At 38.2% G+C, this 21,133-nt stretch overlaps 1 protein-coding gene across 2 annotated transcripts in view; it reads right to left on the minus strand.

The window, feature by feature from the left end:
• The window catches only part of LOC122841639 (receptor-type tyrosine-protein phosphatase N2-like), a 180,379-nt gene that overhangs the window by 71,351 nt on the left and 87,895 nt on the right, over window positions 1-21,133 (minus strand). For both annotated transcript variants that reach the window (XM_044135112.1, XM_044135113.1), the window contains exon 12: window positions 12,087-12,151. In XM_044135112.1, the coding sequence (XP_043991047.1) occupies window positions 12,087-12,151 (65 nt within the window). The remainder of the gene's footprint in view (window positions 1-12,086; window positions 12,152-21,133) is intronic.

The following is a 21,133-nucleotide window of genomic DNA, read 5'->3' on the forward strand; positions in this document are numbered from 1 at the left end:
ACATGCAAACTCCATGCAGAAAGATCCCCGGCCGGGAATCGAACCCAGGACCTTCTTGCTGCAAGGCAACAGCTCTACCAACTGCGCCACTGTGCAGCCCTAAGATGTTAAATTATTTACAGTTTTTTGTCTGACACTACTACAGGTGTAGTTAAGTCTGTTTTTATTGGTTAAAGCACCAAAAGGCCTAATAGTGAATCAGATTAGTCTCATGAGAGTGAATAACTTAACCATCATCGGTACAGATATCAATCTTCTACCAATCGTCTTCAGCAGGACAACAGAGGAGCTGACAGTAAAATGATAACCTGAGAACAGATTAGTGTTAATAACTCAGCAGGCTGTTCATGCTGCAAGTGAAACGGCTACATTAGCAAACTGGAATGTGACAGACTGAAGAAGAAGAAAAACTGACGAGAGCAAAGTGAACAATGACAGGTCATTTACACTGCCCTGACTACAGATATGAGCAAACACAACCAAGATCATAATTAACTCCAAATGTGAACAATTAGCACACCACTCACTGTGGCTTCACTGAACATTAATTGAAATACATAAAAACAGCCTTTAGCTGCGTTTCAAACATACAAAGAAAGGTTAAGCTGAACTAGCAAACATTTATGGCCAATGCAGTGCAACAAACTGAAATACGCAAAAGATGATTAAAATATTATATAAATAGTGTGTTTCAATAGTTTGTAGATACCATATAAAAACATCTTTATATTTTTGTTTCCAAGCAACCAGATTTTCTTTTCAGTCTTTTAAATTGATCGTAATACTTTTCCAGACCTTCTCAAGGTCTGTGGAAGTTATTCTTTTGACTTTTTTTACACATTTTAGGCAACTGTCCAAACTTCAGTCGTCTTTTGGCTGAACAACTTAACTCTGAGTTTAGGAGGAATTTGATTCTAAGTAACTCATATATCAAAGAGAAAAACTTAGATTTAGGTTTAAACTGGACCTCAGGAACTACAGAACACAGAAATGAAGAATGACTCAAGAATTTAGTATAGTACTATAATATATATCACGTTTTTTTTAATAACTCACTTCCTTAATAAACATCCGAATGACAGCAGTCACAAACAAACATCCTAAATTAGCTCCAGCGTTTCTGTTTATTCAGTCGTTTGGGTGGAGAAAAGCTCCAGGGGTCAAAGCTTGACCATCGAGCAATCGGGTGCGTTCCCCTCCCCCATGTTGGTTCCCGGCCCCCCTCATGTAAGAAGGTTCACCAATCTACACGGCCCGCTGTCAGAGCTGAATGGATCACTCCCCTCCTCTGAGACTAATTTGCCATGTAAGAACGCAGCTCTTATAAGGAACCTTTATGTTCCTCTGTTTGGAGGTTTTCCAGGCTCATCCTACTGAGAGGAGAACCCAAACAGACGCAGAACTCACTGTAGGGAACATCTTAAAGCTCCAGAGCACCTTCAGAGAGATCTTTGGGGTTCCCTAATGGATCTTCTGCCCTGTGACCCAAACTGTGAGGAGGTGAAAACAGCAGACTGGCTAAGAAATAAATCACATGTGTCAAACCCTAGGCCCGTGGGCCAAATCCGGCCCGCTGTGGGTTTCTGTGTGGCCCTCCAGATTCCAGACTAAACACTAAGTGTGCTTAAATATTATATTGTCAATCAAATTAATGCAGTTTTATCCATTTGCTGCCAAATTATATCAATCAGTCCCTCCAGTTTCTTTAGAATTATCAGGGAAATTCACCAAAATCAACAAATCCCTGCACTTTTCTGAGCAAATAATTAGGAGTTTTTGCAGATTTTAATCAAAAATTGTCAAACTTTCTTACTTGTACTAAACAGCTGCCTCAAACCTAATTGATGTCACATTATATGATCTGCACAGCGAGTAATAGAGTCAAATTTACCATCATAAATAAGTGCAAATATTTCCAAATTACTACCACAAACACTTTTTATTGCAAAAAAATCACGAAAATTCAATGATATGTAAGAATTGCTTGATATTTTAACAGTTTGTGAATGGGTTTTATCAATACATTCTGGTACAACCGGCCCTTTAAGAGCATTCATGTTCTTGATTTGGCCCAAAACGAAAATGAATTCAACATCCCTGAAATAAATGATCTAGAAAATTGCTAAATTCATAGAGAAAACTGTAATATAAAAGATGATTACACTGCTGGAGTGTGCCATGTGTTTCCATCATGTTTGAAATTGAATCAAAAAAATGTTTGGCTCATGCTAAATTGAAATTAAATGTCATAACTCATATCTATGTATCTTCAATGAGTCGTTATGGATGGTGAAGTTATGTGCAGTAAGAATCTCCAGTAGCAGTCAGTATCGTGGCAAACCTGACGTAGCTTCTGACTAATAACTGTTGCTCTCAGGCAGCAGAGACAATATTCCAAAGTAACAAGTTCTGGTTATAAAGTACTGCTAATCTGACCCATTTGCTTTTGCTGCTGCACTTTAAATCTCCGTCTGGATAGAAAACCAGGAAGAGGTATTTGAGGATGTGATCCAAGCCCGTTATGATAAACTGAGATGGTTTGAACTTCCTCTTTGTCTCCGTTTAACTCCCCTGGGATTCGGGGTCATAGTTCAGGTATTATTTGAGCGTTTGAGATGCTAACCAGCTGCTCCTAGTCAAAAAACAACACCTTGTTGCCAAGGTTAAGCATCGAGTGTTATAAAGTAAAAAAGTGAGAGCAAAAATCCTTCCAGCTGCACAGCATCGAAAACCAGAGAGAACAATGGTTCAACCATGCAAAGCCTCCACCAAAAAGAAAAAAAAAACATGAATAAAGTCTACAACAGGACAAATACATAATGGCATAAGCTTTATACACAGAAACTGAGAACCAGAAGATTTTCTTTCTTTTTACTTTTTTTGTTTAAATGAAAGCTTGAAGTCTTAAAGAACTTTTAGAAATGAGAATTTTAATTATGTTGGTATCAGATTTTAGTGAATCAACATACATTTAATATTTGATTAAGGCCAAAAAGCGGCATTAACAAACATTAATCCATTTGTGATAACTTAATCTTGGTATTGCAAGATTATAGCAAATACTGAATAATAATCGCTGCCAGTGCTGCACATATTCAATGTATGAATTTCAGAGCAGCCTGCTTGAGGAGGCTAATGTCATTATTCAGTACTTATTTACTGAATATCTTCTTCCAAAGTAACATACAAAAAATATGTTTATGCAGTTTAATGCATAAACCCAAACATTTTAAACTAAAGTCAAAAAATATAATTAAATGAAAACTTAAATTACATTCCCAGCTTGTATTTATGATCCCTCCATTCGCTTCACTGAATTGTTTACGTGCCTACTCCTCTCCAGTTTGTGTTTATGTACATAGATGCATTCTACATTTCCACAGGCACCTCTGTCCATTACCGCCTGCACACACACCCACACCACAGCTGTACAAACAGATCACTCCACCGCTGCACATCAGCTCCGTCAGCTGCAGGGTGGCAGCACACATCAGCCCGCGGAGGCAGAAATATTCCGGTGAGCTTGTAATGGCTGCTGTTGTGGGCGGCGGTGATTACGGCTCAGGCTTGCAGGCTCTAACAAACCCTTTCATGCCCACCTGTGGAGCACAGCGGCCTGTGTCTTCCAGTCAGACGGCCAGAGTCCGGTGTGAGCTATGCAGATGAGCAAGCAGCCTCCCAGCTAGCAGGAACCTTCAGCTGCAGATGCCACGCAGTGTGTGGAGAATGTCACTGCGGCTGGAAAACCGGAGGATTTAAGCAAAGCAGGTGTTCAGTGGAAAAAACAAAACAGCTTATGATAAACACTTGCATAACTTAAACTTCTGCTCATTTTTATTTCTGCTTTTTGTTCTGTTGTTACAAATTTGATGACTTGAAAGTTGTTGGTTGGTCTGGATTTTCTTGATGGGGTTAATACAAAAAATAACACTGTTCAGGGTTTTCTATATGAAAATGCTGAAAGTTATCATTTACCTTTGAGTTGTGAACTACTTTGTGTTGATCTATTATACAAAATTTAACAAAACATTTTGAACTTTGGGGTCTGGATACTTTTGGAGGTGGAGCCCAAAATGTTCATTCTGGCTGCATCCATACAGCTCAGAGCTTCAAACAAATCTGTTAATAAAGCCTAAAAAAATAAAAATCAAAGATGTCCATCTAGACTGAAAATCTACAGAAGCGGATGAGGGCCACAAAAAATCTGACTTTTTTTTCTCAGAGTTCTGACTTTTGATATCAGAAGATTAAAGTAACAATTTTAAAAACCAATGTCAGAAAAATTCTAACCTACGTTGTACTGAGAGATACTGAAGAGGGATAGGAGAAAAAATTCTGACTTTAATCTCAGAATTTTGTTTTTCTTTTCCTTTCCAGAATTTTGACTTCTTTTCTCTGATTTCCAATTCTCTCTGAATTCTGGCTTGTTTACTCAAAAGTTTTTCTTACATTTCTGACTTCAAATATTGAAGAAAGAATTCAGAAAAAAAAAATTATCAAAATTCTGAGATTAAAGTGAGAATTTTGAGAAAAGCCAAAATTAGGATAAAATTCTGGATTGTGAGAAAAAACGTCAGATTCTTTTTTTAGTGGCTCTAATCCTTTTCCAGATGCCATGAACGTCGAACCCAAAGGTATTCTAAACCACAGAGTCCAAAGTTGCCACTGTCCTCAACCTGACAGGTCAGAATCGTATGAATAAATCCTGATGCATTTATTTATGCATGCAGGTAACTTTGGATGTAATTGGTGAAGCCCTTCTTACAACACAGTGACATTGTAATTATTTAGCGACCTAACCACAATATAAGACTCCTACCAAGCCAAGATACTCCTGGTCAATCAAGCGTGACTCGTTACAGATGAGACAGGCCATTTCAGATCACCAAGCCATTTGCTCAGCGATGCATTTACAGGAAGCATTAATGCTGTGCGTTGTCCAGCTGAAATCACAGTTTAATATTCAGGACACTCCACCGAGTCTACAGGTTTATAATACCAGGCTCCGTGCTGCTGCCACTACACACACCTTTTCAGCTTGAACAGCCTCTTTGAAGCAAGTTATGTGAGGAAAGAAAAAAAAATATTCTCTGTGCATTGAAAAAATAGCCTTTTATTTCCTACTTTAACTATCCAGGTGACCTGCACTGAGCCTAACAGCCTATTTAGCACCTGTGCCACAAGGAAAAGGAGGTGTGAGTCTTGCACAGCAGATGTCTGTTGTGCCAGGCTGTTTGCCAGAAAGACCAGCGGGCGCCCGTCAGCCTCTGAAAGCAACAAGCTGGTCTGCTGAAGCAAAGCTCACAGTCACAACAGTGTGAGCTGAACATGCTGAGTAGAATGCAGAACAGGTAGAAGAAAGACAGCGCTGAACTCGCAGAGTCCTCTAAGTAAACAAAGAACATGTAGAACAAATAGTACTTCCATATTTATGAAACACAAATGTAAGTCGGCTTTTTCTTGGACGCTAATGGTTGATCAGCTGCACCCCGGTCTGGATTCTAACTCAGATTGGGCCAGAGGGTTCAGAGTCTAACCGTCTATACTAACCATGCAGCCAACATATTGATCACAGTCAATCTATATTTATGTCTCCAAAATCAATGTCTGCCATTCCAACATCTCCAACATCATGGACAAGATCAAAGAGATAAGCTAGCTAGATAAGATAGCAGTTTATAAAAACTACAACACATCAGAAGGAGTCCTGGAAGGTGACGACTGTCACTCACTCTGGTTACTTAACCCTGTGTTGGTCCACGTGTACTGAAGGCGACTCGTCTGCAAAAAAATACATTTTTATGACTTTGTACTTTTACTTAGTGCAGAAACAGTCGAGTTAGCACAAACAGTCACACGGATGCAGAGCAGCCATTAGTTAGGCATCCAGCTAGCTCACCAAGCTCCCTAACACCCAGTCCGATTGTTGGAAAGGAAGACATTTGTAACGAGAAATGTAAACTATCGGCTTGCATGGAGTCTGCAAGGTTCACAGAAAATGCAGAGAACGCCTGATTAATCTTCATACGTCTTACCTCATGGGTTGAAGATGATCATAAGACAGTTGCCAGTTTGCTAAAGATGCAGAACAATAGTGGGAAGGCAGCCCACTTCGCCCATACATCAACACTAACTGACCACTTTCAAATAGATCAGGCACAAAAAGACTCATGAGCTCAAGCAATAACACAATGCTCTTAATAAAGCCTGTAAAACTTTTCATATTTCTTTAGATTTTTAATCATTTTATTGAATTTTACCATTAATAAGTTGGTTCCCAAAAAGCTATTAGGCGAAATCTTGGCATACATGAACAAATGCTTCTCAGTTTCTGTTTTTCTTTTTTTATTTATTATTTTAAGATTTCATAAAGATGAGAAATATTTATATTAATCTGCTTTGGTTCATTAAATTCCAAAACTGCCAGCTAGTTGGTAAACAAACAGTGTTGTAACATTTACAAAGTGTTACGTATAGTTTTGGTTTACAGTGACTCTCATTCCACAGGAAAACAGTGCAGATACAAAATATGACAAGATTTTGAGAAGCTAGCAGAAAAGTGGAGTTTTAGACTGTTTCCGTTCTCTGGGTCTTGTAAGCAGGTAGAGCTCAGAATTTGACAGACACCTGGGTTGAATCTCTGAATGCATCTGGCCTTTAGTGCCCCTGTGGCGAGCTGTCATTATCATATCAAAGACTTTTTGGTTGCAGACAGAAAGGAGAACCAACACTTCAACAGCCTCTCCATCTAATTTTTGCATGAACCCATTTGAATATCTACAGAAAGCGATGCACAAGGATAAAAGAGTGCAGAGAGTGCAGAGAAAAAAATAATAAAAAACACCCACACAAAACACTCAGGGTTACTCTCACTCCATCACACACAGATCTAAATCTCGTGTACATTCGGTCTCCTTTGCATTCTGTCTGCATGTCATTGTTTTGGGTTTCGATTATTTATTTCTCTCTTTGTGACAAAAACTGCAGGTAGGGCAGAGCGACATGGCGAACAGACAGCCTTGATCCGGGTCTGGATGCTTCATGAATATGCTCTTTCAAATCCAGCTCTGCTTTCATGCTGCAAACAACAATAGTGTGTCATTACAACAGATACCATCATCCCAACCTTCGAAACCACAGGCAGGAAAACACTTCCTGTAAAATCCTCACGGAGCATTTTCACTGTGGCTCGAGCAAATCAGCCACCAATACACTCAGATTTTATTCAACACAATATATTCTCCAGACAGGGATGAAACCACAGGAATGCAAAATACCAAAAAAACTACAAACTAAATAAGACATTTGTGTCTTATTTAAAAGGTAATTTTTCAGATAAACTATGTAAATTGAGTTTTAAGGACAATTGTTTTCCTCAGGGTCTCTTCTCTCCACACACTTTGGTCAAATGTTTTAAAACTTGTTAGTTTTCAAAAATTGTTGCTTATGCTTACAATTCTTATATGAGGTTATATTAGTATCAAGTCTTTTTGTATAGCAAGTGTTAAAAGCTAAAACAAAAATGCTTGAATATTTGACAAGTTAAGATCAAGTCAGTCTGCATAAAGTCTGAGGAGGTCTGATGTTGTAAAGGGTTCAAATTTAAACCATGCTAATATTTATGTATTTACAGTATTTTACCATAAAGTTTAAAGTTTAAACCATTCACAGACCTATTTGCAGATACTACATGCATGTATAGCTGTTCATTTTGAAAAGGTGTACCTCAAAAAGCTCATTTTAAAGGAGCTGTTAAACATTCTTCAGAGTGAAATCTGCCAACATTCATGCTGCTGCTGCCTTGTCTTCACAGAATAAAAATCAGATCAGTGTAAAAGATGGGGGTTGATATCTAGATGGTGAAGAACATTTTCTAGCTGCAGCCAATCATCTCTATGGTCAAATGAATCAGTTATAGTTTTTATATAGATATGAGGCTCTCTCCGCTACTTTTTACTACCTGTAGCAGTGCAATGAAATCCTCTATATTGTCTTTTATTTCAGTAATGCTGTCCTGAATATGATCTGTCTTTGATAGAGTCAGAAGCTGCTCTTATAATTTCACCATGATCTGATGAACGGACCTTCAAGAAGCATGAAGAGGAGAATATTTTTTTACATATTTTTGATTATTTCTATATTTTTTGTATTTGTAACTGGAAAAAGATTGTGACCTGATGCAAAAATGGAAGTAAACTTATTTATTTTAGTTAAACCAAAGTGTTTTTTTAGTCCAGCCTATAAAATAAAGCAAACAGTGCAGCTTTGTGAATTTTATTATTACATGCTATTAGTTCAAGGGTATAAACTCTCTTGTTGGTAATGAGGATGATTTCAGAACATTTGTTTACATTACAGCCTCAGTCACTGAAAAATTACCACATTATATTCATTCCAGATTATGGTAATAAAATGTTGAAAGTTTCTGAAACTTAGCATTTTTGTTTTAACCTTTAAAATGTGTAATTTTCTTTCATTCATAACTATAATAGTTCCAACCTCATAAAAAGGTGTCAAAGCAAAACTGGACCTGGACTGCAGACAAGAAAAAAGAATTAGATTTAAATTAAGGTTTCTAAAAAAATTTGATTATATTAAAAGAGTCCTTGCAAAAGTATGAACAGGGTAACGGAGTTTTTATTCAAAAAATAAAAAATAAAAATGGAATGCAAAAAATGTCATCATTTACAATTTAAATGGATTGGAAGCCCAAATTTTTACATCAAGGAAATTAATGAATAAAGGTCAAAGAAAAATAAAATCAGCTTCTTCCGTCACTTCAGTTTGCAAGCTCATCATAATGTACAAACTTTATATGATTTAATCAAATATAGGAGCATGCATGCAGACTCACATTCTGCATTACAATTTTTTGTGACTTTTTTCAAGGCTGCTCACACCTTGGAGGCAAAAATTCTGAAAAACACAAGTACATGCAAGGAAAAATACTTAAGTCTTCAAGTGAAAAAGGAAAAAAATCTGAATGACGGATTTTAGAGAATAATTGTCTGGAAAAAAGGCGTCGCGAATCGTGAACAGCAGGAGATTTGCTGAGTCACTCTCAGAAAATCGAGCAAGACATGAAAATTATTCAAACGTGACAGCATGGTTGATTTTTAAAACTCTTTTGCTGCCAGTTCTGACTGTGTGTCATCATTATCCACATTAAAAACTAAAATAAAATAATAATAATCGACACCGCTGCACATTTTCCATGAAATGAACTGAAACCTGCTCACTGATGCCTGGCATAGAAATTTATGTTCAGCTTGGAAAGGAAATAACTTTTAAAAAGATCCATCCATCCATCCATCATCCATCCATCCATCATCCATCCATCCATCATCCATCCATCATCCATCCATCCATCATCCATCCATCCATCCATCATCCATCCATCATCCATCCATCATCCATCCATCCATCCATCCATCATCCATCCATCATCCCTCCATCCATCCATCCATCATCCATCCATCCATCATCCATCCATCCATCATCCATCCATCCATCAATCCATCATCCATCAATCCATCCATCCATCCATCCATCCCTCCCTCCATCCATCCATCCATCCATCCATCCCTCCATCCATCCATCCATCATCCCTCCATCCATCCATCCATCCATCCATCCATCCATCCATCCATCATCCCTCCATCCATCCATCCATCCATCCATCATCCATCCATCCATCCATCCATCCATCCATCCATCCATCCATCAATCCATCATCCATCAATCCATCCATCCATCCATCATCCATCCATCCATCCATCCATCCATCATCCATCCATCCATCCATCCATCCATCCATCCATCATCCATCCATCCATCCATCCATCCATCCATCATCCATCCATCATCCATCCATTCATCCATCCATCCATCCATCCATCATCCATCCATCCATCCATCCATCCATCCATCCATCCATCCATCCATCCATCCATCCATCCATCATCCATCCATCCATCCATCCATCCATCCATCCATCATCCATCCATCCATCCATCCATCCATCCATCCATCATCCATCCATCCATCCATCCATCCATCCATCATCCATCCATCCATCCATCCATCCATCCATCAATCCATCATCCATCAATCCATCCATCCATCCATCCATCATCCATCCATCCATCCATCCATCCATCCATCCATCCATCCATCCATCCATCCATCCATCCATCCATCCATCCATCCATCCATCCATCCATCCATCCATCCATCATCCATCCATCCATCCATCCATCCATCCATCCATCCATCATCCATCCATCCATCCATCATCCATCAATCCATCCATCCATCCATCCATCTATCCGTCATCCATCCATCCATCCATCATCCATCATCCATCCATCCATCCATCCATCCATCCATCCATCATCCATCCATTCATCCATCCATCCATCCATCATCCATCCATCCATCCATCATCCATCCATCCATCCATCCATCCATCCATCCATCCATCCATCCATCCATCATCCATCCATCCATCCATCATCCATCAATCCATCCATCCATCCATCCATCCATCATGTGGATGAGCACAAACATTGTCCATCAGTTACGTTGATCCACTCTCAGCCGGTAAATCCTACTAACGGCTTCTTTCTAAGGTGCATAAACTTTTACAACCCTGCAATAAATCATGATTAATTTTACTTTTCAGCTCTTTTGTCTTTTCGGGTTTATTGCATGCAGCTCACCGCGTTATCGTTTCACTGGAATAACACATTTTCACATTACTACTACATCAGGCCATTATCGTGCAGGAAAACGACAACTCACCCAGGTGCTTGCCAAATAAACCCCACGCTCAAAGCTACGGGCCTTTTTTTAGTTTCAGTTTGCAAATCTGTGAGTGAACAAATGGCCTCCTTTCCACTGCTGAAACTAACTTCTCATCTGTTTTATTTTCAACCTGTCAGTGTGATGAAGTATGCTAATATTCTCACTTTAGAGTATGTGATAAAACTATAATAAACAGAGTGAGGGGTGTGATGGATGTTGTGTTGCAGGCTGGGAGCTACAGATTTTTGCTTTCCTTTGGTCTTGCAGCTTTAGATGACGGGACTTTCTATAGTTTTCTCTCCTACAACATATCGTCAATTGGCAATAATTGTCTGGTATTGATCACCTCAGCAGACCCTCCGTCCATCCCTCACCTTCAGCCCTCGAACTTTTCTCTTTCTCTTGCAAGCCTTCGTTTCTAAAACCATTTCTTGCTCCCTCCTCCTATATAAGCGCGGCGAACAGCATGCCATCATCGTTACAAAATAACTCTTGAATCAATAGTGGAGAGCAGACGCTCTGCAGTCCATTTACGGCTGAGCTGGTGGAAAATAACCGTGCAGGAGAAAACTGAGAGAGAGAAACTGAACTTTAAGGAAGGTGATGAAGTTCTGCTTACTTTCAAAGAGTGTTTGGTTGTTATTTTGTTGTTTCATTCATGCTGTGATCAGTGGTTCAGAGGTAAAACTAATAATACTATAAAGATAAATTACTACTACACCTAACATCTAAATTTATAAATAAATTATCCTATAAATTTAACCTCTCAATAAGAACCACTAATAATGCTATTACAACCTCTAACAGAGAGTGAGTAACTTTCCATTCAGGTGTAATAAGTTCAACAAAGCTTGCTTTATAGTAGCCTGGATAAAAAAATACTTAACACAACTTTATATTTGCTCTGGTATTGTGACTGAGGTCCCACTGTTACTTAATTACACCAGACTTCATTGTGCATTCATACTGACAATCACACAGACAAACAGCTTCATGAATAAAACCAGTGCTGGTTTATGAGAAGAGTAAAAACGTTTTCTCGTCATCAGCCACTCACCTGCTGTTTGGGTTGTGACCTGAAGCTCCTCACATTTAAACAAAAGTTTTCTGACTCAATAATAAAATCACTTCATTCCACAATATTCAATAAATATTCAAAGTGAGCATTCTGTCTACATTCCATATATATGTCTTTAAATCACTAGTTTGGGCTTTAGCAGTAAAATCATTTAAATCTGAGTCTAATTGAGAGGAAACAGGAAGAGAAAGGTTGGACTCACATCAGCGACTCCGGCCTCCAGGATGGTGAGCTTAGTTTCCTTCTCCAGATCAGCTTTTTGTTTAACTGCAATCAGAAAACAGACAAAAATATTTATCATACCGAGGCTTTACAGTAAAAACAGCACATTATAAAGATGAAGTTCAAGAAACAGTCCAGACCGGCTCTTGTTTCTACTGAATGATCTGTGAAGTTTTCATAAATATGCTGAATATACATACATATGTGAATATTGTTGTTGGTGTTAATCAGCAGAAGAAAATCTACCAAACAGGCTTTTGAATGTTTTGCTTTAATAACTTGAAGAAAAAAAAAAAATCCATCTTTTTATTTTCCTGACGATCATTAAATCACACCGGGGAGAAGCAGAAGCTGAAGCTCGTTTGTCTTGGAGCTTTGGGAATCCTGCTTGGTTAAATTTACTGATGAAACGAATAGGAAATGAAGTCTTTAGAAAACATTTATTTGAGTTCGCAGGTGAAGGAGATGTTGGTGTTTACATTCTAGACTTTTCTGATGCTAGGAGTTGAATATTCGGATTGATTTGTTCAAGTCGTATTCTACGTCCTTCATGTTTATTAGTTTTCTTTGCTGAAGAGAAACTGCTGAACTTTTGATTTGTGGAGCAGATTTTAAAGGCAGTGATGTCGTCTTTTGAATCTTTTCCCAAATATTTGCCACATTAGGCCAGCAACACCTCTGCAGTGCTGCTGATCTAAAACAGCCATTACTGCTGCAAATCATCTCTTTATGAAATATAAATTTTTAACCCAACTTGCCGCCAGGCAAATATTAAAACACATTTCCACACAAATACAATTAAACCCTGCACAGTTCTCTTTTTTCACCCATTAATGTAAAGGGAAACAAAGAAGACTTCAATTGAAATTCATGACAGAGAGCATATTAAAACCAGAACAAAATGTTCTGAAAAAAAGAAAGCATACATAATTACATTCACTTTGCTTTGCATCTGAATACAGCAGTGGAAAGAGCAAACCTCCTTTGTTGACACACCAGGCAGATGAAGGATATGCAAATAGCAAGTCTTGATGCTGTCATGCTCCTCCAAAGAGCTTCAACAATTAGTCTTTCAATCTGTCAGAGCATGATTCTCTGCTAACCTTATGCAACGTGTGGAGATTTTGCAGGTCTTGACCTTAACATGTCTTTTGGAGAAAATCAGATGACATACTGTACTAATGGCAAAGCACAGTCAGATGCAATTGTCTAAAAGATTATAAAATGGCTGCACATTATAAGGTTATAATGTGCAGCCATGAGAGGGAATGTCATTGTCATTGTTTTCTTCTTTAAGCGTGTAATGATTATTTACCAAAATACGACAAAATCCACCATGACTTTCTTTCAAACTATACAGGCTACACTGCTTTCATTCAACCTCAGTTTTTGGGCAGAGCTACACATTTCATTTCAACTTGAATTATCTGGGTTTGTAGTTGGTCCTGTTTCTTTTTTCCAGTTTGTGTGGGTCACTGTGGACACAATGTTCCAGCTACTCCGAGTTCATAGCAGATTTGACGTTTAATTGATCATTTTTTCTTTCTTTTTTTCATCTGATCATGATATGGTTTAAGTTTAGTTGGAATTTTTTTAGGGAACAATGTCCCAAAAACACAATAGAGCTGGTTGTGGATAAAGCAGGTTATCAATAATCGTTTGAAATATGCTTACAGAAGTCTTGTGCTCACATTGGTGTGAATTTTATAGGCTATAACCTGAAGCTGGTCTGTGTCCTCTTACAAACAAAAGAGGCATAAATCAATTTTGCATCTAATGAATCTGGATAAAAACAGCTTCAAAAATATTAGCGTTTGGAGCATTTCTTTTTAAGTTGAAAGAAGATGCAGCAGATTTACAACAAAGTGAAATGTTTGAATAGCAAGTGATTGATTCATGTAAGATATTGGACAAAGTAGGATGAAGGTATTGTCTGTGACGTCCCAGAAAGCCGACATGTCTTAACGGCTCTGTCAAAGCTCGCCATCTGCAGACTCCCTTCAGTGAGAAATGGGGGCTGGCTTGGTTTGTCATTGTCAGCTGTCTGTCTGTTCGCTGAGAAACACCTGAACAAACTTCTGGTTTGGTGCTACAACCCACTACAACCCGATTTTAGACTCCTCTCACATTAAAACCTTGTAGCAACAAGGAATGGGAAGTGGGCAGAAGTACGCCATGGTTGAGTAGCTCTGCCCACACCGAGAAGTGCAGCAGCTCTGTGTGATGAACTATCAGCTCACTCTTGAAGGCAGCATGAATTATTAATTGACTTTTACTTACAGGAAACATGACTTTTCGGCTGTGGTGATATAATTCTTCTACACCACAGTTTCTCCATGGTAATTACTCCAACTCCAATGACTTAAAGTGCACCCAAGTGACTATTCAGAGGTGCACAGAGGTGAGGTGCTTTTAAACCAATCTAAGGTGATTGGTTTTGTGTCCAGTCACACCAAAATGCTGCGTATTAGAGCTCCTGTACCACAATGTCTGTCCAGTGCTGGAGTGTTGCTTTATTAAACATTAAAGAGGAAGTATTATGCATTTTTCCAGGCTAATAGTACCATTTTACAGCAAAATGAAGCAACTATGATAGCTTCAGTTGCTATAAAAATGATAAATATATCAGATATGAATAAAAAAAATGTAGTTGGTAATTTAATGTTTCATAATTGGGCATCTGTCTCCAGCTCTTTCTGAAGCTCCGACTTCACGAAGTCATCACAACATTGCTCCTCCATTAACTCTTTAAAAGGACATTATTACAAGTTTTCCAGTCACAGACTGGCAATTTATAGAAAAATCAAATAACTATATTAATATTTATTTATATTGTTATAAAATGCTATTTATTTCAAATATAACTTAGTATTTATTGCTTTCAAAAGGGCAGAAAGTCATCACAACATGGCTCCTCTATTAACCCTTTAGCAACATTTTTACCAGAGTTTCACTGAGAAGTAGCTCCTATAATGAGCTCAGCAGTTCCACCACGTGTTTGCTAATTACTGCTGGCTAGTCTGAAGGAGCTGAATGGGGGACTTGTGGGAGAGGGCTCCTGTGTGAGGCGTTTTGTAGAGTTGAATGGTTGTCATGGGAGGTTAAAGGATTTCTCAATCATACATGTCCAGGTATGTGAATAAAATTATGACATGATGGAAAACTCAAAAAAGTCAATTTTACATAATATTGCCCCTTGGATTAATTGCTTAAAGGACTAAAAATGTGTCATAGATGGAAAACTGGGAGCCAGATTTAGCCCTCATCTCCCTGAATCAACAGAAGACTTTGATGCTCAATGCAACTTCATAATTGAATGTGCCAAACTTCTTTCAGTTTCAGTGTTGGGCAAGCTTTAATAGACGAGCTCTCTCCCACAGAGTGTCACACCTACATGCACACACATTTAATGGCTGCTAGAGAATCAGACCTTCTCAGACACAAACAGAAGAGAATGTTCAACATGATTTTCATCCGGAGGGAACGAGGAAGCTGCACAGTAATGCAACCGTCTGTCTGGTGTCCTGGAGTGGCGGCCATAGCAGCCAGTGAGCGTGACTACATCACAGGCCGCAAGCTCCTTTTAATTAGCCCACAAGTCTCTGGACCTCGAAACGCCACGGTCTCCCCGAAACGCAGCCAACGGCTATTCGGACCATCCGCTCTTCCTCTCTTCTGCAGACTGTAAATGAGTCCAAGACGGATGAGAGCACAGCTTGTGGACAGCCGAGCTGAGGTGCCTCATTTGTACCCCAGCAAGCTCTTGCTGCCGAAACCCAAATTGGATCCATTTTTAAGAGGCTGCAACAGACCAGGTGCCGTGATCAGACAGAGCGGCGACTTTTCTTTCAGGCTGACAAGCAGCGCGGTGCAAAAATAAGCCGTAATGTGACAAAATGGGAATGAAGCAGCAATGGTCTGCAGGCTGAAGGTAAATGGTCTTTTCTCACATCATTCTCTGTTTTTTCTGTTTCACAAATATTCCATCTTCCATCGTCATTCTCGGAAACATTCAAGCCACAGTGAAAAACTGAGCCTGAAGGGAACAAACATGGAGAAAATCTTATTTCTAAAAAAGAAAAGGGCCCTTTATTTGTCCTCCAAAACACACGGAGGCGCTTCATTTGTCAACGGTGCCGCCCCCATCTTGAATTTTGCTTTATGTTAACTCAATGTATCTGAGGCGCCTAGAGGGAAGCACAGCGAGTGCTGTGGATTCAGAAATGCTTCATTTTTCACCGCTGACAAAAGAAAAAGGCCCCGGCTGGCTCCAACAGTCTCGGACCAACAGAATGGGTCGTTATTTCAAACGCTAACCACCACCGCTACCCCAACCACACAACCTCCACACACCCAGCTCACCTTTACATTTCACAGGCCACATAATGTGGACAAATAAGGGCTATCTGTCAAAAAGCAAAGGCGCAGAGCCAGGCGCCTTCACAGCAACGCATAACAGGAATATGATGAACTTCGTTTGTTATGTTACCAATGTTCAGCAAGGAAAAGTGTGTTGCTGGATTTTTCAAAAAAATTTTCTTAAAGCACCTTTTAATTTAACAATAACAATAAATGACGTGTGCTCCATGCGACTGGAAAGGAAAGTTAAACTGAGTACAGCCGTTAGACTCAACACCAAAGTTCATGCCAAGACTCAGAAATTTCATTTTTTCTTTTTATTCAAGTATTTAAATTTATTTGTATGATGTATAAAAAACTAACATATTGAGATCAACTTTACAATGTGACAATTCCAGATGTTTTCCTTTGAAGACAACCATTTTAGCTAAAAATGTTTTATGAAGTTATATGAAAATAATATAAAAAAAGATGTGTGAAAAATAGTTTCCACAGCACAAAAGAGATTTGAATGGGTTTATTATAAAGACGTTTAAGTCTATCACAGTAATTAAAAGGGTTAAATAAACTTAGGAAATGTTTCACAAATGATTTCACATAAACGTAATAACAAATTAAAATTACACTTTAATCACATTCTACACGTTGTCTAGTTAAACTGGGTTTTTTGTAGCTTGAGGTTAATTATTGCTTTCAAGAAGTAAAGAAAATTATGAGGCAACATTTACCGGCACTTAAAGTTGCTTGAATGACCTGAGTCTAGTCTTATCTGTTTGTTTCTACAAAGAAATAAATATTAGTCGCCCTGATTTAATCTCTAATATCAATTTTTCAACTTTAAATCTGTTCCTGGTTGAGTTCGACCCCCCAGTGGTCAATGTTATTGGCTGCATTAATCTAGAAAAAAGCAGTTGTTAGCAGTTATTAGTTGCAAAGGCTTCGAAAGAAACGCCACAAATAATTGCATTTAAAAAGACTGAACAAATGAAGCATCGAGAGTTCACCTGAGGACAAAACATTATTAAATGAGGAGCAAAAAATGTGAGAGACGATAGAAAGATGATGACAGAAACATCATCTGGTGAAGAAAGAAAATGATCAGTAAACAGTGGGAACTTGTTCACAGTGGAAAGTGACACTTGTATGAGGAAAAGGAGAAATAATGAAAACATTCAAGCTACAATGAGGAAGAGGAATGTCAGAGGAAAGAGACTCAGAGAGGAAGACAGGAATTACCTTAATCTAATTCAAGTCAAACTACAATGTTGCTGAATTATTATGCTAAGATTATATAGAAGTAAAACATACAAATCTAATTTATTCAGTCATGTGAGCTTCTGTACACATTGTGCAGGTACTATATTGATTATTTTTTGCCCAGCAATATAAAGCTACTTTTTCTAGTAGTCAATGTGACCAAATATTTTCATGGTCAGTTTGACCCACTGAGGGCGATCAATTCATTTATAATGTGTCAAATATCAGCAAATTCTACCAAATAAACTCAAGCATGAACGTGTCAGTAAAATAAACATATTGCTTTTACTTAAAGGTTCGGAAACTTGCCAATAACACTGAATGAACCTTGCAGCACAAAAACAGTCCTAGTAGCTCAGAGCTACATAAGAGTAAAACACAACAACCAGTTAAAGCTCCATGAACAACACTGGTGACGCTACAGTTACAGAAAAGGATTGATCAAACCTGGCTCTTTGGAGCGGTTACCTACAACAGCACAACTGAAAGGCTGAAATGGAAATATTCAGCCTTTATGCATGGAAAATAAACAGTTTATCACCAGGAAGACCTCAGACGAACTAAAGTATGGTGGAAGGACGACCATCTTCCATTTAGATTTCTTTAGATAAAGTTATTTGGGAAGTGTAACTTTTATATTGAGACAGGAGTTTGAGAAGTTGATCTGTGCTCACTTTTTCTCACAAGTAGAAACTTTGGTGTCAAGGGTAACTTTTGTATCTTTAAATAAAGGAATCTATAATAAAGGCCCTGTTTTGAATACATCTCACAATAAACACAATTCATAAAGTAAAGGTAATTAAAACGCTTCATGGCCTTCAATGTAACCTCAGGGTTACAGAGTCTGCGTCTCTAATTATGTTGAATTATTTTGGTTGAGGTTGAACTCGATGTGATGCACTTATCCAACACCCATAATGTGTCCGTGTCCCTTGATGTGTTAAACATCGTTTATCGCCTTAATTGATGTCTCTTAGGACTTTGCTTCCGCTCCAAATGATTCATTCGTATTTTAAAAGGCAAGTAATAAACACCTCCGTTAGTCTAGGCAAACAATTTATTAAACACACGAGACCCTGGAGACACCGACAGGAAAGCATCCCGACCACTCACAAATTAATACCCACAAAACGACAAACTTCTGGACACGGCACACAGACGAAAAGCATTCATTACTAAAACACACAGCAAAGCAATCCCATATAAAATACACTTTTAGTTCTTCAAATCATAGGAAACAGCATCTGTGGGAGCAGCTGAGGAAGTCTGAAAAAACTGAGTTTTCTTCTGGAAGTGAGCGGAGTTGACCTTTGAGAAATCGAGTCCAGTCATAAAAAGAAATCCTTCACAAATGGTAGTGACCTCTAAAATACTTTAGCTCCAAATAGATTTTCTCAGATTGCTTCTTTAGTCTTTGTCCCACTCATAAAAAACTACAACTCAATGTTTTAATGTTTTCATTGGTTTCAAATTCATTTTGTCACAATTTTAGCTTACGAAAAACAGTTAATGCACTGTTTGTTTGGCTCTTCTAAACTTTCTTTATGCTAAAACTCTTTGGCATGCTGACATTAAACTCCTAAAACAGTTATTTTAGACAAACAACCACCAGACTTCACAGTAATTTACATCTAGGACTTCTTTTCATTAAACAAAAAATCTCTAACTCGAGGTAAGACACTGCAAAAACATAAAGAAATACCAAGTATTTTTAGTCTAATTTTTAGTCTAAGTATCTTAGTATACTTCAAATTAGACAAAACTAACTTCCAAGTAATTTTTCAGCAAGATGTAAGAATGGAGTCCAGTAATCAGTATGTACCGGGTCAGGAACCAACATTACAGCATTATCCAGTTAAATCCAGTGGTTTAAAGGTCTGACAACAGATACTATAAATATTTTATGCCTTTTATTAAAAGTCTCTTTCTGCTGACCACCAAACACATAAACCGTGTGAAGCTTGAATATTTTTTTTGTTCCTGCTGACTATTTCAAAAACCCTATAACTCTGTTTTATGTTTGTTGTAATTTCTAATGGGGTGACGGCTTCTAATTACACAGTTCACTACGCCACCAACAACTACATCAGAAATAAACTAACCAGATGAAACTCAGAGGAAGAAGGAGAGCATGCTAACATTTTATCATGTTACTCAGCTGCTAACGTTCAGCACTTTATCCTGTCTGGAATCTCATTTCCTAAAACTTTTATACTGTTTCTATTTGCGCTCAAAACGTATTGAACCTCTTTATTTACTTCCAATCTTTATTGTTTTTTTCATTTTTGTCTTTCTCCCTTGCTCTTCCATCGTATTATACTTTTTGTTTGTTATAGATTAGGAGGCTAACAGATACGCCCAGCAGGACAAACATATTTTTTACTCTGTCCAATTTATCAATATGAGTATTTGCTTCTTCTTCAGGTTATTTCCTGAAGCATTCTTCCTTTGCCACCATTTTTTTCTCCCATCCCCCTAAGCAGAGTATATACAGGAGGTGTTTATAGACGCGATAAGTGGCAGATGACGACTGCTTGGCGAGCCCGGAGATAAGGCTGCCAAAAGCAAGGCCCCCCCATCTATCAAACCTACCGCAGCCCAGGGATCGGCTTCAAGCCGCCAAGGAGGAGAAGGAGGTGCGGAAAAGGTAACAGCTCTCCATCTTCAGATGAAAGAGAACCGAAATGACAGGATGGCAAAAACTCTGGGGAAAGTCAGAGTAAATACTGCCTGGTGTTTGATTTAAGACGGTCAGATGGATTTGTAGTAACAGGATTATTAAGGTCTGGTAAGACAATGAGTCTCAATCTGTGTTGTCAACAGCTCTCTGGGTTTACAGCACAGTTTGACAGCAACATTGGATCTCACTATATATATATGTGTATATATACTATTTTTTTCTTGAGGAGCAGGTAGGGGCTGGGAAATTTTTCCCAAGAGTTTCCAGCTTGGCTTCGTTGTTGAAAAAAGTCACAAGGCCTTTTCAATATGAGTTTATTCTAAAATGTGTTATTAGGGCTGCAGGGAAAAAACAAAACAAAAAGCTTTTCTCAAAATCGAAATTTAACCTCAGGAAATAAAAAATCCAGAAATCTGAAAAAAAAATTGGTTGGAAATCAGAAAATATTCAGAATTCTGAGATAATTTTTTTTCCTAAACCTCTTCCGTATTTTTCGGTACAGAAGGTCAGATTAATTTGGAATCTGGTAAAGAGTTATAAGGTGAAACTACAAGATTAAAGCCATAATATTTCTCACTAATGTAAAGTCAGTCTCATTAAGCATCACCCAGATACTCTCAGCATCAAATATAGAACCTAAAATACTTTGACTAACCAAACCTTTGCAGGAAGCCAGTCAACTTAAACAACATGGTTGAAATTCTGCCAAAACTTTTCCATGTGTTAATGCT

This window comes from Gambusia affinis, linkage group LG12 (assembly GCF_019740435.1).
Source record: "Gambusia affinis linkage group LG12, SWU_Gaff_1.0, whole genome shotgun sequence".
Taxonomy (NCBI): domain Eukaryota; kingdom Metazoa; phylum Chordata; class Actinopteri; order Cyprinodontiformes; family Poeciliidae; genus Gambusia; species Gambusia affinis.